This window comes from Pseudophryne corroboree, chromosome 10 (genome assembly GCF_028390025.1).
Source record: "Pseudophryne corroboree isolate aPseCor3 chromosome 10, aPseCor3.hap2, whole genome shotgun sequence".
NCBI lineage: Eukaryota > Metazoa > Chordata > Amphibia > Anura > Myobatrachidae > Pseudophryne > Pseudophryne corroboree.
Window position 1 is genome coordinate 7,899,259 of NC_086453.1, and position 18,301 is coordinate 7,917,559.

The following is an 18,301-nucleotide window of genomic DNA, read 5'->3' on the forward strand; positions in this document are numbered from 1 at the left end:
ATTGCCGTTCGGACTCTCCACAGCACGGAGGGTATTCACCAAGGTGATGGTGGAGATGATGGTCCTCCTTCGTTTAAAAGGAGTCCATATAATTCCTTATCTGGACGATCTCCTGATAAAAGCGAGATCCAGGGAACAGTTGGTGCAGAACATCGCACTCTCCCTGTCAATACTCCAACAACACGGTTGGATCATGAATTTTACAAAGTCGCAGTTGTAACCGACGACAAGATTGTCCTTTTAGGGATGATTCAGGACACAGAAGTACGGAGAGTATTTCTTCCAGTGGAAAAGGCTCTGGAAATCCAGAAAATGGTCAAACAAATATTGAAACCAACAAGCGTGTCGATCCATCAATGCATTCGGTTGTTGGGGAAAATGGTAGGGGCCTACGAGGCCATACAATTTGGCCGATTTCATGCCAGAGTATTCCAGTGGGACCTGTTGTACAAGTGGTCCGAATTCCACCTACACATGCACCGGAAAATAATCCTGTCCCCCAAAGACAGGATTTCGCTCCTGTGGTGGCTACACAGTTCTCACCTACTAGAAGGGCACAGGGTTGGGATTCACGACTGGGTCCTAATAACCACGGATGCAGGTCTCCGAGGCTGGGGAGCTGTCACACAGGGGGAAAGCTTCCAAGGAAAATGGTCAAGTCAGGAAGCCTGCCTTCACATAAACGTTCTGGAATTGAGAGCCATTTACAACGGCCTTCTACAAGCGGTACATCTTTTTCAAGATCCTGTGCAGATCCAGTCGTACAATGTAACAGCAGTCACGTACATAAACAGGCAAGGCGGAACAAAAGCAGAGCGGCAATGGCAGAGGTGACAAGGATTCTCCTCTGGGCAGAAAGACATGTTAGAGCTCTGTCAGCAATTTTTATTCCGGGAGTGGACAACTGGAAAGTAGACTTCCTCAGCAGACATGATCTCCAACCAGGAGAGTGGGGCCTCCACCAAGCAGAGGTGACAAGTCTTTGGGGAGTTCCTCAAGTAGACATGATGGCATCTCGTCTAAACAAGAAGCTTCAGAGATATTGTTCCAGGTCGAGAGACCCTCAAGCAATTGCAGTGGATGCACTGCTGACCCAGTGGGTGTTTCGGTCGGTATATGTTTTCCCTCCACTTCCACTGATTCCAAAAGTTCTCAAAATAATAAGAACAAGAGTTTGAGCAATCTTCATTGCCCCAGACTAGCCAAGGAGGGCTTGCTATCCAGATCTTCAGGAGTTGCTCATAGAAGATTGTCTGCCTTTTCCTCCTCGAGAGGACCTACTACAGCAGGGGTCGTGTGTGTATCAAGACTTAACCGCGGCTAAGTTTGATGGCATGGCTGTTGAGCGTCGGATCCTAGCCCGAAAGGGTATTCCCAAGGAAGTCATCCCCACTCTTATTCAGGCCAGGAATGGAGTAACGTCTAAACATTACCACCGTATTTGTAGAAAATATGTGTCTTGGTGTGAATCCAAGAAGGCTCCTACGGAAGAGTTTGAGTTGGGACGTTTTCTCCATTTTCTGCAGGCTGGTGTGGATGCGGGCCTTAGATTGGGGTCAATCAAGGTCCAGATTTCGGCCTTATAAGTTTTCTTTCAAAAACAATTGGCCTCCTTTCCAGAAGTTCAGGCATTCGTGAAAGGGGTTCTGCACATCCAGCCTCCATTTGTGCCTCCAGTGGCACCATGGGACCTTAATGTGGTGTTGCAGTTCCTTCAATCAGATTGGTTTGAACTTCTGCAGGAGATAGAATTGAAGTTTCTCACTTGGAAAGTGGTGATGCTTTTGGCTTTGGCATCCGCAAGGCGGATGTCTGAGTTGGGGGCCTTGTCTCACAAGAGCCCTTACCTGATTTTCATGAAGATAAGGCAGAGTTAAGAACTCGTCAACAATTTTTCCAAAGGTGGTTTCGTCTTTCCATATAAACCAACCTATTGTGGTGCCAGTGGCTACTGACACGTTCACTGAGTCAAAGTCTCTTGATGTGGTGAGAGCTTTGAAGATTTATGTCGCTAGAACAGCTCGGATACGGAAAACAGAGACTCTGTTTGTCCTGTATGCTCCCAACAAGATTGGGTGTCCTGCTTCCAAGCAGACCATTGCGCGCTGGATCAGAGGTACGATTCAGCACGCTCGTTCTTCGGCTGGTTTGCCGTTGCCAAAGTCGGTGAAGGCCCATTCTACTAGGAAGGTGGGTTCGTCCTGGGCGGCTACCCGGGGGGTCTCGGCATTGCAACTTTGCCGAGCAGTCACTTGGTCAGGGTCAAACACTTTTGCTAAATTTTATAAGTTTGACACTTTGGCCGATGAGGACCTCAAGTTTGGTCAATCGGTGCTGCAGGGTCATCCGCGCTCTCCCGCCCGTACTGGAGCTTTGGTATAAACCCCATGGTCATGAAATGGACCCCAGCATCCTCTAGGACGTATGAGAAAACAGGATTTTAATACCTACCGGTAAAACCTTTTCTCCTAGTCCGTAGAGGATGCTGTGCGCCCGACCCAGTGCGTACTTTACCTGCAGTTTTGTTCAGTTAGTTACACAAGTTGTGTTAAATTTGTTTTCAGCATGTTGCTGTAAATGGTTCATGCCTGTTGGCGTGTGTTATGTTGAATGCCATCTTGTGTGGCATGGTTGAGGTGTGAGCTGGTAAGAATCTCGCCATTAAATTAAAAGTAAATACTTTCCTTGAAATGTCCGTCTCCCTGGGCACAGTTCCTATAACTGAGGTCTGGAGGAGGGGCATAGAGGGAGGAGGCAGTTCACAACCTTGAAAAGTCTTAAAGTGCCCATGGCTCCTGCGGAACCGTCTATACCCCATGGTCATGAAATGGACCCCAGCATCCTCAACGGACTAAGAGAAAATGATTTACCGGTAGGTATTAAAATCCTCCAAGCCAGTCCTTAATATGCTCCTATAATCTAGCTGTAGCAAATTACACTGCTCTGGGACCTACCTTACCCTCACTGCTGACAGGAATAGTGCTCGGAGAAGAGTACCGTCTTGTCCGTGTGAGCTTACAGTCTAACATTTGGTAATATATAGCTCACCAGCAGCATGCCAAGGGGCAGATGTTGCCCATAGCAACCAATTCTAACTCTTGTCGTCTTTAAAAGGTGCTAGATAAATGATAAATAGAATCTTATCGGTGTCTATGGCAACAGCTCTACTTCTAAGAACCTGCACTTTAGTAAATTTCCCCCCAGGAGTTGTAGTTCCTCTGTAGTTGGTGCAGCGCCGGCTACACAGCTGTTATATGTCAGGTCTGACTGGATTCGTTATGTTACAGCAGTGACGCCGAGAGTGACTCCAGTGACGGATGTGCCGCAGTCCCCGCCCCTCCATCCCAGCCGCTGCGTGAGAACAAAGAACCTCGCAAAGGTTTTGGGATAAAAGTTGAGAGTGGCCCCGGGCGTCGTAAAGGTAGGTCTGTGTTGTTAGTGGTGATTACTAGATGTAGCATGACGCAGTGTTTATATCACTGATTCTATCCCGTTAGCGCTGCTCCTAATGCCAGAAAATAGCACTTTTCCCTAACATACTGAATGCACAGAAATCGCTGCTGTACAGAGCGACTCTGCAACTCACTAAGGGCCTTAGGGGTATATTCAATCGAAGTCTAAAACTGCCGGCTGTCGAAAAGACGGCAGTTTTCGACTTTTTAAGGGCGAATCCTGATTCCACCTATTCAATATTTCCCAAAATTTTTCGACAAGTCGTCATCCTCCTGCAGCGCTACTGTAGCGCTGATCTCCTGTTCCCGAGCCCCCCCCCCCCCTCCTCTGGGTACCCCATCTCAATTCGACTTGAAAAAGCCTCGCTGTAACATACAAGGTTCCGTGCTGTAGACCGGACTTCCTGTCTGTAATCCCACCGCAGGGTTCTCTGTGCAGCCATTGTGGTCAAGCTATAGGTGAGAGCAGAGGACAATGGGGAAGATGTACTATATCGTGCCGCTATACCATTTCCAGTTTCGCCTCATTATGAGGATGAAGCAGGAAGGTAGATCAACAAGATGTATGAACATCGGTCATTCAGCCCGCACTGCCGCTTCCTATACATGGGGCAGAAGCAGTATCGGTGCACATAACGTTCTCCCCCGTAACAACGTTTCCTACATCTCCCCCCAATGTACCATCACCTACATAGGTTACAGGGTGGCTTCACCTATTGCCCGCTACTGGGGCACTATGTGGTCCTGGATCCAGGCACAGTTCTTCTGGTGTAATGTGATGCTCTGATTGGTTGTTCTGGTTGCGTTACGGATTTCTGTGTTTTGATTCCAGCTACAGACTTTAAATTTGCCCTCTGTAAGGAGTTTAAGAAGTACGGGGAGCTGCTGGCTGTACAGGTGCACGGCCCACCCAAGCAGAGGTACGGCCTGGTCTTTTTCAAGCACCAGGAGGAGCAGCAGAAAGCCCTGAAAACCTCAAAAGGAAACCGATTTCTTGGCTGGAAGATAAAAATGACTGAGTGGGAGAAATCAGGTATGTTTCCCTGTCTGGATAAGTGGGTACTCCCGGGCACAGGTTTACCATAAAATAAAGGCACTTGTCTTAGGTGATATTCTTATTGTTGATATATTAAAGTGGGTTCCACATAATTTAGTTCCAAAGATTTAGCGTTATTAAATGCCCGGTAAGAAGCTGAGAGTGGCGCGATAATAACAGCGAGAAATAGCGTTGGCACAATATGGGTCATTTAGGTATGTGGCCTTCCAGTTGGGTGGCAGCGGCTGCAGTGATCTCTGTAGAGACCCAGAGGCAGAGAATGACAAGTCCCCAACATAGGTGGCATTAGCTACAGAATCCTGTGGATTTCATGTAGTTGAATTCACCGGAGAGGGATCCTTACGATCCCTCTCCTTTTCCCCTGACTACCCATGTGCAGAAGGACTCCCGCGTCATAAACCTGGAATACTTCTCATCATAAGGGACAGCTCCTAAGGGAAGAGCTGCCCCTGCAGGTAAGTGTTCCTGCCTGCCATCGAATGCAGAGGGCCAGTATGCAGGCGAGAGATTGCGGGATGGATCGAACTCTTCATCTGAAAATTGATGCATCTGCCCCAAGTCTCTCTCTGTCTCTGTGACTCTTTCTCTTGAAAAAAATGACTTACACCAAAATAAATGCGCTTATTGGGAGATGTCCTTAGCGGGAGTCCGGAGCGTTGCGGATTCTCTGCACTATATACAGTAAGATCACAGTGAGGTCACATCCTGTACAGATAATGGTGCAGTTGTTGGAATATCCTTTCCCTCTGTTCTCTTGATGATAAATCCACGATAATATAACCGTGAAGATGAAAACTGACTATAAGCACCCTTCTCTCTTCCTCACTGTGTAAGTAATGAGCTTTGCTGTTTTGTTCCCTCCAGAAATAGAAAGTGAGATTGAGTTACCACTCAAGAAAGAGAAAATGGATGAATTTCACCCCTGGGCCACCAGGACTCTCTTCGTTGGTAATTTAGAAGAAACCACCACTCGCCTTTCCCTACGTAACGTTTTCCAGCAATTCGGAGAGATTGTGGTACGTCTGCTTTATCCTGCTCTGTACCTTGTGGTCTGTTCAGATCCCGTCCCTCCTGGTTATCAGGTCTGGGGACAGCTATGAGACTCTGGATAACAGCAGGTGGAGAGTTTATGTTGCTCAGATCCCGTCCCTCCTAGTTATCAGGTCTGGGGACAGCTATGAGACGCTGGATAACAGCAGGCTGGGATTTTATGTTGCTCAGATCCCGTCCCTCCTGGTTATCAGGTCTGGGGACAGCTATGAGATGCTGGATAACAGCAGGTGGGGATTTTATGTTGCTCAGATCCCGTCCCTCCTAGTTATCAGGTCTGGGGACAGCTATGAGACGCTGGATAACAGCAGGAGGGGAGTTTATGTTGCTCAGATCCCGTCCCTCCTGGTTATCAGGTCTGGGGACAGCTATGAGATGCTGGATAACAGCAGGTGGAGAGTTTATGTTGCTCAGATCCCGTCCCTCCTAGTTATCAGGTCTGGGGACAGCTATGAGATGCTGGATAACAGCAGGTGGGGATTTTATGTTGCTCAGATCCCGTCCCTCCTAGTTATCAGGTCTGGGGACAGCTATGAGATGCTGGATAACAGCAGGTGGAGAGTTTATGTTGCTCAGATCCCGTCCCTCCTAGTTATCAGGTCTGGGGACAGCTATGAGACTCTGGATAACAGCAGGTGGAGAGTTTATGTTGCTCAGATCCCGTCCCTCCTAGTTATCAGGTCTGGGGACAGCTATGAGACTCTGGATAACAGCAGGTGGAGAGTTTATGTTGCTCAGATCCCGTCCCTCCTAGTTATCAGGTCTGGGGACAGCTATGAGACGCTGGATAACAGCAGGCTGGGATTTTATGTTGCTCAGATCCCGTCCCTCCTGGTTATCAGGTCTGGGGACAGCTATGAGACGCTGGATAACAGCAGGTGGAGAGTTTATGTTGCTCAGATCCCGTCCCTCCTAGTTATCAGGTCTGGGGACAGCTATGAGACGCTGGATAACAGCAGGCGGGGAGTTTATGTTGCTCAGATCCCGTCCCTCCTAGTTATCAGGTCGGGGGACAGCTATGAGACGCTGGATAACAGCAGGCTGGGATTTTATGTTGCTCAGATCCCGTCCCTCCTGGTTATCAGGTCTGGGGACAGCTATGAGATGCTGGATAACAGCAGGCGGGGAGTTTATGTTGCTCAGATCCCGTCCCTCCTAGTTATCAGGTCTGGGGACAGCTATGAGATGCTGGATAACAGCAGGCGGGGAGTTTATGTTGGTCAGATCCCGTCCCTCCTAGTTATCAGGTCTGGGGACAGCTATGAGATGCTGGATAACAGCAGGTGGAGAGTTTATGTTGCTCAGATCCCGTCCCTCCTAAGTATCAGGTCTGGGGACAGCTATGAGACGCTGGGTTACAGCAGGCGGAAAGTTTAAATCTGCACTCTTAGGAGACTTCCTGCAGTGTCTCCCCAGACCTGGATTCCTTGCTATTGGCCCTCACTTGATAAGCATTGGTCTGGCTGTCCTCCTGTGTCCCTCTGTGTCTAATCCCTCACAGCTAGGTGTATATTCAGGTTGCGGTATGATATCCAGGCAGACGTGATCCCTTCTGTCAGTATACCGATAGCAGAATCCCGTCTGCTGGTATACCTGCAGCGAGTCCCCTCGCGGGCTCGCTGCGTTTGCCACGCTTCAGGTCTGGCGGCGAGTTTTGCTGGCATGGACCCACCCACCGAGTGGGAATTAGGAGGGGGCGAATTATTTGGCACGCCAGTAAAAGGAGGTATGCCGGGAATCTGGCGTCGGTCTCCTGAATGCATCCCATATATTCATGCTGCTGTTGATGTGACTATTCTTCTCTTCTACTCTCCAGGATATTGAAATCAAGTCTGTGCATGGAGTTCCTCAGTATGCGTTTGTGCAGTACTGCGATATCACCAGTGTCTGTGAAGCCATTAGTAAGATGCAAGGAGAATATCTGGGGAAGAAACGGTTAAAGGTATATAGCTCTATACTGATTCTGTATCGCTCTGCCCATCAATGCTTCGGTTACTATTCCCAATCGTAGTCCACATGGATCGTAAAGTATGAAAAAGTAAAAAAAAAAAAGTGAAAAACTCAGTCAACCTTTTTCCATGTCGACCTAATGCAGGTCGACCTAAAGATCTGATACCCCCCTAGGGGTTCCCCATATTTTAACAATCAGCACCAGGCTCTTGGACCGGTCCTGGTACCAAAATTACGGAGGAAAAAAGACGTAGGGGTCCCTCGTATTTTTTAAACCAGCATTGGGCTCCACTAGTCAAGGAGATTATGCCACAGCCTGGGGACACGTTTATATTGGTCCCTGCTGCCATGGCATTACCCCCCAACTAGTCACCCCTGGCTGGGATTCCCTGTGGGGCTGGGGACCACCCAATAAAGGGGTCCCCCCCTTCTCCAGGCACCCAAGGGCCAGGAATGAAGCCCGAGGCTGTCCCCGCCATCCGTGGGCTGTGGATGGCGGGCTGATAGCTGGGAAAATTTATATAAAAATAAATATTATCTACAGGTCCCAGCAAGCCTCCCCCGCATGCTGATACTTGGAGTACCACAAGTACCAGCATGCAGGACATTAAAGGGCCCACTGGTACCTGTAGTTCTACAACAAAATAAATATTACAATAAACACAACACACACACCGTGATAGTATAGTATTTAATAAAACACACTTACGCACTCATACATACTTACCTAGTGTCCCACGGAGCCCCTCTGTCCCTTTGTCAACGTAGAATCCACAGGGTACCTAAAAGAAAAAAAAAATTATACTCGCCTAATCCGGTGTAGATCGGTCCTCTTCGTTCCGAGTGGGCATCCACAGTGTTAAAAAAACAACAAAAAAAAAAAACAGCTGCCTGTCCCCCTCTACAGCGCACACTGCTCCCCTCTGGCAACTTCTCTGTTGGGTTCCTTTAAAATCTGCGTGCAAGTGTACCTAGAAGAATTAATGCTGTGTTGAAGGCAAAAGGTGGCTACAGCAAATATTGATGTGATTTAGAGATGTATTTAATAGTCTGTGACGTGTTTAAATGTATTTATATTTAAGACGTGTTTGTGTTTTAAAGGTAAAAAATGCACTTGTGTTCCGTATCATTATATCCTGTATAAAAAGAGCATAAAGCAATTACAGATGTATCCAGCTACGTCCAGCTCGCAGCACGGGTACACGTGTCGCGGCGTGCTGCGGGTGCCACTAAGTACACCGGGTTGTGACTTTTCGCAGCCTTATTACTCTATTTTGCGCATCATAGTCGCGGCCACAGAAGTCGCACCAGCATTGCGGCGAATAGGCGGCAGAACGGAGCGTGGCTGCATCTGTATCATGAGAGAGGTTTGAATGAAAAGCTCCCGCAATGTCCAGCTACTCCATCTCACGTCCTGTCCCCTTTGTTGTCCACAGGTGGGATTTGGGAAATGCTTGATAACCGACTGCGTGTGGATAGGCGGATTGCCCAGCGATGTTTCCGACAAGTATTTAATGCGCCATTTTATCCAATATGGCCCTGTGCTAAAGGTAAGTGGAGGTACAGTGTAGTGTTCTCTCTAGGACCCTGCGCCTCACCTGACGTGGGGCATTTCCTCGGCTACAGTAGCTGTAGCGATGCATCATGAAGATTATCCCCCCTCAGTGATTAGGTGCTGCAGCTACAATGAGCCATTACCAGGTAATGTAGTAATTGATACCAAGACTGTCCCGGCACATACAGACCAGGGGCCGGGTGTAATGCGGTGCGAGGCGCCCGGAGCTCCGAGGTTCCGGACGAACACGTACGTAGTTTTTTTTTTTAAAGTGGCAATTATTTACACGGTAAATCCAAGTTGGTTTTGCCTTATAAAGGATTGCCGCTTTAACAAAAACGTACGCACTGTGCCAGAATCTCAGAGCTCCGGCCGTCTCGCACTACATTACACCCGGCCCCTGGTTGGGGTGATAATCATGGCGAGGAATAGAGAGGTACAGATGGAGCCATGTTCATCTAGCCTTCTCTGCTGTGCCATGGTGCACCAAGGCTTATTAGCATAAACCTTTCATCTATTGTTCTCAGCTGCAATACAATACAGAGAGAACAATACAGCAGGGGATTAAGTCATTACAGCAGGGGATTAAATCCATCTGCCCTGGCTGAGTTAATCCTGATTAAAGGGATAGATGAGCAGGGCTCCTTCTGTATACTCACATGTTTTCATTTTGGGTTGTGTTTTCCAAAAAGAGGAAGAGAGAGAAGAACAGTGAGCACTGAGTGACAGGGGCCGGGGAAAGGGGGTACTACCCAATAATACCAAACCTTCACTTGGCGTTCAGCGCGTTTCGCCGATCACGTCTGCTTTCTCAGGCAAATGCGTCTTTTATGCTTTCAATCTATTTGACCATTTCTACTAACGAGGTCTAGTTATCCCCGGTGACTGTAACTTGTAATACCAGAGCCAACAGGCTGTCCACTAAATATCCATATATTTCTACACACATGTCCGGAAAACGCATGAAGGGTGTAATATAAAGAGTATATATTATGTGTACTTTATTAGCGTATGTTATTCCGTATACCCCGGTGGTTCCTTCATACAACCCTTGAATGCGACACTGGATATAGCATAGCTTATATCTGAAAATGAGTACCAAAAACACCGGACGGTTTCATAGCGTGAGACCTCAACCCGCATCTCAGACTGTACTCAGTCCCAGCCGACGGTTCTTCCAAAATGGTGACACTCAGGTTGCAGCACTGAACCATCCAACGCATTTCGTTGTGACCAGTTTACTCAGGGATGGGGTTAGGCGTGACCGTAATGGTGCTAAATAGGGCATCTCGCTATCAGAGCCAAGTTTGTCTCCGTGATGACAGTGGGGTAAATTTACTATGGTGGGAGATTTTTAGAACTGGTGATGTTGTTCATAGCGACCAATCAGATTGTACATCCAGCACCGGGGCGTCCATTGGACTGATGGAATCTTATTTACTGCTGAAACCATGCAGAATGTCTGGTACCAGTACAGCTCTAACCAATCAGTGATATAAACTGAATACACATTATTTCTCTGACGTCCTAGTGGATGCTGGGAACTCCGAAAGGACCATGGGGAATAGCGGCTCCGCAGCAGACTGGGCACAACTAAAGATGCTTTTAGGTCACCTGGTGTGCACTGGCTCCTCCCACTATGACCCCCCTCCAAGCCTCAGTTAGATTTTGTGCCCGGCCGAGGTTGGATGCACACTAGGGGCTCTCCTGAGCTCTTAGAAAGAAAGTATATATTTAGGTTTTTTATTTTACAGTGAGACCTGCTGGCAACAGGCTCACTGCAGCGAGGGACTAAGGGGAGAAGAAGCGAACCTACCTGCTTGCAGCTAGCTTGGGCTTCTTAGGCTACTGGACACCATTAGCTCCAGAGGGATCGACCGCATGGAACTGGCCTTGGTGTTCGGTCCCGGAGCCGCGCCGCCGTCCCCCTTACAGAGCCAGAAGCAAGAAGAGGTCCGGAAAATCGGCGGCAGAAGACATCAGTCTTCACCAAGGTAGCGCACAGCACTGCAGCTGTGCGCCATTGCTCCTCATACACACTTCATACTCCGGTCACTGAGGGTGCAGGGCGCTAGGGGGGGGCGCCCTGAGCAGCAATAAAAACACCTTGGCTGGCAAAAATACCACAATATATAGCCCTAGAGGCTATATATGTGATAATTACCCCTGCCAGAATCCATAAAAAAGCGGGAGAATAGTCCGCGAGAAAGGGGCGGAGCTATCTCCTTCAGCACACTGGCGCCATTTCTCCCTCACAGCTCCGCTGGAAGGAAGCTCCCTGGCTCTCCCCTGCAGTCTACACTACAGAAAAGGGTAAAAAAGAGAGGGGGGGCACTAAATTTAGGCGCAGTATATATAACAGCAGCTATAGGGGACATAATTCGGTTAGTCCCTGCATTATATAGCGCTCTGGTGTGTGCTGGCATACTCTCACTCTGTCTCCCCAAAGGGCTTTGGTGGGTCCTGCCCTCTGTTAGAGCATTCCCTGTGTGTGTGCGGTGTGTCGGTACGGCTGTGTCGACATGTTTGATGAGGATAATGATGTGGAGGCGGAGCAGATGCCTATAGAAGGGATGTCACCCCCTGCGGGGCAGACACCTGAGTGGATGGACTTATGGAAGGAATTGCGTGCACGTGTCGACTCCTTACACAAAAAATTTGACGACATGCCAAATGCGGGACAGCCGGCTTCTCAGCTCGTGCCTGTCCAGGCGTCTCAAAGGCCATCAGGGGCTCTAAAACGCCCGCTACCTCAGATGGCAGACGCAGATGTCGACACGGATACTGACACCAGTGTCGACGACGATGAGTTTAGTCTAATGTCCACTAAGGCCATTCGTTGCATGATTGAAGCAATGAAAGAGGTGTTACAAATTTCTGATATAAACCCAGGTACCACTAAAAAGGGTATTATGTTTGGGGAGAAAAAACTACCCGTAGTTTCTCTGACGTCCTAGTGGATGCTGGGACTCCGTCAGGACCATGGGGAATAGCGGCTCCGCAGGAGACGGGGCACAAAATTTAAAAGTTTGACCACTAGGTGGTGTGTACTGGCTCCTCCCCCTATGACCCTCCTCCAAGCCTCAGTTAGGTTTTTGTGCCCGGCCGAGAAGGGTGCAATCTAGGTGGCTCTCCTAAAGAGCTGCTTAGAAAAAGTTTGTTAGGTTTTTTATTTTCAGTGAGTCCTGCTGGCAACAGGCTCACTGCAACGAGGGACTTAGGGGAGAAGAAGTGAACTCACCTGCGTGCAGGATGGATTTGCTTCTTAGGCTACTGGACACTAGCTCCAGAGGGACGATCACAGGTACAGCCTGGATGGGTCACCGGAGCCGCGCCGCCGACCCCCTTGCAGATGCCGAATAGAGAAGAGGTCCAGAAACCGGCGGCAGAAGACGTCTCAGTCTTCATGAGGTAGCGCACAGCACTGCAGCTGTGCGCCATTGCTCTCCGCACACTTCACACCAGCGGTCACTGAGGGTGCAGGGCGCTGGGGGGGGCGCCCTGGGCAGCAATGTAATATACCTATTCTGGCTAAAATATATCACATATAGCCCCTGGGGCTATATGGATGTATTTAACCCCTGCCAGGTTCCAAAAAAACCGGGAGAAGAAGCCCGCCGAAAAGGGGGCGGGGCCTATTCTCCTCAGCACACAGCGCCATTTTCCTGCCCAGCTCCGCTGCGAGGAAGGCTCCCAGGACTCTCCCCTGCACTGCACTACAGAAACAGGGTAAAAACAGAGAGGGGGGGCACTTATTGGCGATATTTATAATATTTGAGCTGCTATAAAGGGAACACACTTATTAAGGTTGTCCCTATATATATTTATAGCGCTTGGGTGTGTGCTGGCAAACTCTCCCTCTGTCTCCCCAAAGGGCTAGTGGGGTCCTGTCTTCTATCAGAGCATTCCCTGTGTGTCTGCTGTGTGTCGGTACGTGTGTGTCGACATGTATGAGGACGATGTTGGCGTGGAGGCGGAGCAATTGCCTGTAATGGTGATGTCACCCCCTAGGGAGTCGACACCAGAATGGATGGCTTTGTTTATGGAATTACGGGATAGTGTCAGCACGCTACAAAAGTCGGTTGACGACATGAGACAGCCGGCAAACCAGTTAGTACCTGTCCAGGCGTCTCAGACACCGTCAGGGGCTGTAAAACGCCCTTTACCTCAGTCGGTCGACACAGACCCAGACACTGACACTGAATCCAGTGTCGACGGTGAAGAAACAAACGTATTTTCCAGTAGGGCCACACGTTATATGATCACGGCAATGAAGGAGACTTTGCATATCTCTGATACTGCAAGTACCAAAAAAGGGGGTATTATGTGGGGTGTGAAAAAACTACCGATAGTTTTTCCTGAATCAGAGGAACTGAATGAAGTGTGTGATGAAGCGTGGGTTACTCCAGATAGAAAACTGCTAATTTCAAAGAAGTTATTGGCATTATACCCTTTCCCGCCAGAGGTTAGGGCGCGCTGGGAAACACCTCCTAGGGTGGATAAGGCGCTCACACGCTTATCAAAGCAAGTGGCGTTACCGTCTCCTGATACGGCCGCCCTCAAGGATCCAGCTGATAGGAGGCTGGAGAATACATTAAAAAGTATATACACACATACTGGTGTTATACTGAGACCAGCAATCGCCTCAGCCTGGATGTGCAGTGCTGGGGTGGCTTGGTCGGAGTCACTGTCTGAAAATATTGACACCCTGGATAGGGACAGTATTTTACTGACTATAGAGCAGTTAAAGGATGCATTTCTTTATATGCGAGATGCACAGAGAGATATTTGCACTCTGGCATCAAGAGTAAGTGCGATGTCCATATCTGCCAGAAGAAGTTTATGGACGCGCCAGTGGTCAGGTGATGCGGATTCCAAACGACATATGGAAGTATTGCCGTATAAGGGGGAGGAATTATTTGGGGTCGGTCTATCGGATCTGGTGGCCACGGCAACGGACGGAAAATCCCCCTTTTTACCCCAGGTCACCTCCCAGCAGAAAAAGCCGCAGGCTTTTCAGCCGCAGTCCTTTCGTTCCTATAAGAACAAACGAGCAAAAGGACATTCCTATTTGCCCCGAGGCAAAGGAAAGGGTAAGAGACTGCAACAAGCAGCTCCTTCCCAGGAGCAGAAGCCCTCCTCGGCTTCTACAAAGGCTTCAGCATGACGCTGGGACCTTACAAGCAGACTCAGGGGCGGTGGGGGGGTCGCCTCAAACATTTCAGCGCACAGTGGGCTCACTCGCAGGTGGACCCCTGGATCCTGCAGGTAGTATCTCAGGGTTACAGGTTGGAATTCGAGAAGTCTCCTCCTCGCCGTTTCCTAAAGTCTGCTTTGCCAACGTCTCCCTCCGACAGGGCGACGGTATTGGAGGCCATTCACAAGCTGTATTCTCAGCAGGTGATAGTCAAGGTACCCCTCCTACAACAGGCCAAGGGTACCTCAGGTTCGTGGTACAAAACTGTCATTATCAGTTTCAGACGCTGCCGTTTGGATTGTCCACGGCACCCCGGGTCTTTACCAAGGTAATGGCCGAAATGATGATCCTTCTTCGAAGAGAAGGCGTCTTAATTATCCCTTACTTGGACGATCTCCTGATAAGGGCAAGGTCCAGAGAACAGCTGGAGGTCGGAGTAGCACTAACCCAAGTAGTGCTCCAACAACACGGGTGGATTCTGAATTTTCCAAAATCCCAACTGATCCCGACGACACGTCTGTTGTTCCTAGGGATGATTCTGGACACTGTTCAGAAAAAGGTATTTCTTCCGGAGGAGAAAGCCAGGGAGTTATCCGATCTAGTCAGGAACCTCCTAAAACCAGGAAAAGTATCTGTGCATCAATGCACAAGAGTCCTGGGAAAAATGGTAGCTTCTTACGAAGCGATTCCATTCGGCAGATTCCATGCACGAACTTTTCAGTGGGATCTGCTGGACAAATGGTCCGGATCGCATCTGCAGATGCATCAGCGGATAAAATTGTCCACAAGGACAAGAGTGTCTCTGCTATGGTGGTTGCAGAGTGCTCATCTGTTAGAGGGCCGCAGATTCGGCATACAGGACTGGGTCCTGGTGACCACGGATGCCAGCCTGAGAGGCTGGGGAGCGGTCACACAGGGAAGAAACTTCCAGGGCGTGTGGTCAAGCCTGGAGACGTCTCTTCACATAAATATACTGGAGCTAAGAGCAATCTACAATGCTCTAAGCCTGGCAAAACCTCTGCTTCAGGGTCAGCTGGTGTTGATTCAGTCGGACAACATCACGGCAGTCGCCCACGTAAACAGACAGGGCGGCACAAGAAGCAGGAGGGCAATGGCAGAAGCTGCAAGGATTCTTCGCTGGGCAGAAAATCATGTGTTAGCACTGTCAGCTGTGTTCATCCCGGGAGTGGACAACTGGGAAGCAGACTTCCTCAGCAGACACGATCTGCACCCGGGAGAGTGGGGACTTCATCCAGAAGTCTTCCACATGATTGTGGTCCATTGGGAAAGACCAATGGTGGACATGATGGCGTCCCGCCTCAACAAAAAACTGGACATGTATTGCGCCAGGTCAAGAGACCCTCAGGCAATAGCTGTGGACGCTCTGGTAACACCGTGGGTGTACCAGTCAGTGTATGTGTTTCCTCCTCTGCCTCTCATACCAAAAGTACTGAGAATTATACGGCAAAGGGGAGTAAGAACGATACTCGTGGCTCCGGATTGGCCAAGAAGAACTTGGTACCCGGAACTTCAGGAGATGCTCACGGAAGATCCGTGGCCTCTACCTCTAAGACGGGACCTGCTTCAGCAGGGACCGTGTCTATTCCAAGACTTACCGCGGCTGCGTTTGACGGCATGGCGGTTGAACGCCGAATTCTAAGGGAAAAAGGCATTCCGGAAGAGGTCATCCCTACCCTGGTAAAAGCCAGGAAGGAGGTGACTGCACAACATTATCACCGCATTTGGAGAAAATATGTTGCGTGGTGTGAGGCCAGGAAGGCCCCCACGGAGGAATTTCAACTGGGTCGATTCCTACATTTCCTGCAAACAGGATTGTCTATGGGCCTCAAATTAGGGTCCATTAAGGTTCAAATTTCGGCCCTGTCGATTTTCTTCCAGAAAGAATTGGCTTCAGTTCCTGAAGTCCAGACTTTTGTAAAAGGAGTACTACATATACAGCCCCCGGTTGTGCCCCCAGTGGCACCGTGGGATCTTAATGTAGTTTTGGATTTTCTCAAATCCCATTGGTTTGAGCCACTCAAATCGGTGGATTTGAAATATCTTACATGGAAAGTAACCATGCTACTGGCCCTGGCTTCAGCCAGGAGAGTGTCAGAATTGGCGGCTTTATCGTATAAAAGCCCATATCTGATTTTCCATTCGGACAGGGCAGAACTGCGGACGCGTCCTCAGTTTCTGCCTAAGGTGGTTTCAGCGTTTCACCTGAACCAGCCTATTGTGGTGCCTGCGGCTACTAGCGATTTGGAGGATTCCAAGTTGCTGGACGTTGTCAGAGCATTGAAAATATATATTTCTCTATCGTCCTAGTGGATGCTGGGGTTCCTGAAAGGACCATGGGGAATAGCGGCTCCGCAGGAGACAGGGCACAAAAGTAAAGCTTTCCGATCAGGTGGTGTGCACTGGCTCCTCCCCCTATGACCCTCCTCCAAGCCAGTTAGATTTTTGTGCCCGGCCGAGAAGGGTGCAATCTAGGTGGCTCTCCTAAAGAGCTGCTTAGAAAAGTTTAGCTTAGGTTTTTTATTTTACAGTGAGTCCTGCTGGCAACAGGATCACTGCAACGAGGGACTTAGGGGAGAAGAAGTGAACTCACCTGCGTGCAGGATGGATTGGCTTCTTTGGCTACTGGACATTAGCTCCAGAGGGACGATCACAGGTACAGCCTGGATGGTCACCGGAGCCTCGCCGCCGGCCCCCTTGCAGATGCTGAAAAGAGAAGAAGGTCCAGAATCGGCGGCAGAAGACTCCTCAGTCTTCTAAAGGTAGCGCACAGCACTGCAGCTGTGCGCCATTGCTCTCAGCACACTTCACACGGCAGTCACTGAGGGTGCAGGGCGCTGGGGGGGGGCGCCCTGGGCAGCAATGAAAATCCTTTTTTTGGCAAAAAATACCTCACATATAGCCTCCGGGGCTATATGGAGATATTTAACCCCTGCCAGAATCCATTTTTAAGCGGGAGACGAGCCCGCCGAAAAGGGGGCGGGGCCTATCTCCTCAGCACACAGCGCCATTTCCTCACACAGTTCCGCTGGTCAGGAAGGCTCCCAGGCTCTCCCCTGCACTGCACTACAGAAACAGGGTTAAATCAAGAGAGGGGGGGCAAAATTTGGCGAAATTGTGATTTTATAAAAGCAGCTATAAGGGAGCACTTATTATAAGGCTATCCCTGTAAAATATAGCGCTTTGGTGTGTGCTGGCAAACTCTCCCTCTGTCTCCCCAAGGGGCTAGTGGGGTCCTGTCCTCTATCAGAGCATTCCCTGTGTGTGTGTGCTATATGTCGGTACGTGTGTGTCGACATGTATGAGGACGATGTTGGTGAGGAGGCGGAGCAAATTGCCTGTAATGGTGATGTCACTCTCTAGGGAGTCGACACCGGAATGGATGGCTTATTTATGGAATTACGTGATAATGTCAACACGCTGCAAGGTCGGTTGGCGACATGAGACGGCTGGCAAACAAATTAGTACCTGTCCAGGCGTCTCAAACACCGTCAGGGGCGTTAAAACGTCCTTTTACCTCAGTCGGTCGACAGACACAGACACGGACACTGATTTCAGTGTCGACGGTGAAGAAACAAACGTATTTCCCTTTAGGGCCACACGTTACATATTAAGGGCAATGAAGGAGGTGTTACATATTTCTGATACTACAAGTACCACAAAAGAGGGTATTATGTGGGATGTGAAGATACTACCTGTAGTTTTTCCTGAATCAGATAAATTAAAGGAAGTGTGTGATGATGCGTGGGTTCCCCCCGATAGAAAATTATTGGCGGTATACCCTTTCCCGACAGAAGTTAGGGCGCGTTGGGAAACACCCCTTAGGGTGGATAAGGCGCTCACACGCTTATCAAAACAAGTGGCGGTACCGTCTATAGATAGGGCCGTCCTCAAGGAGCCAGCTGACAGGAGGCTGGAAAATATCATAAAAAGTATATACACACATACTGGTGTTATACTGCGACCAGCGATCGCCTCAGCCTGGATGTGCAGAGCTGGGGTGGCTTGGTCGGATTCCCTGA

At 49.3% G+C, this 18,301-nt stretch overlaps 1 protein-coding gene across 1 annotated transcript in view; it reads left to right on the top strand.

Annotated features, from left to right (window-relative positions):
• The window catches only part of LOC134966849 (uncharacterized), a 188,840-nt gene that overhangs the window by 148,045 nt on the left and 22,494 nt on the right, over window positions 1-18,301 (top strand). Inside the window, exons 19-23 of the mRNA XM_063943893.1 lie at window positions 3,288-3,421; window positions 4,285-4,485; window positions 5,374-5,525; window positions 7,376-7,501; window positions 8,946-9,059. Coding sequence (XP_063799963.1) covers window positions 3,288-3,421; window positions 4,285-4,485; window positions 5,374-5,525; window positions 7,376-7,501; window positions 8,946-9,059 — 727 coding nt within the window. The remainder of the gene's footprint in view (window positions 1-3,287; window positions 3,422-4,284; window positions 4,486-5,373; window positions 5,526-7,375; window positions 7,502-8,945; window positions 9,060-18,301) is intronic.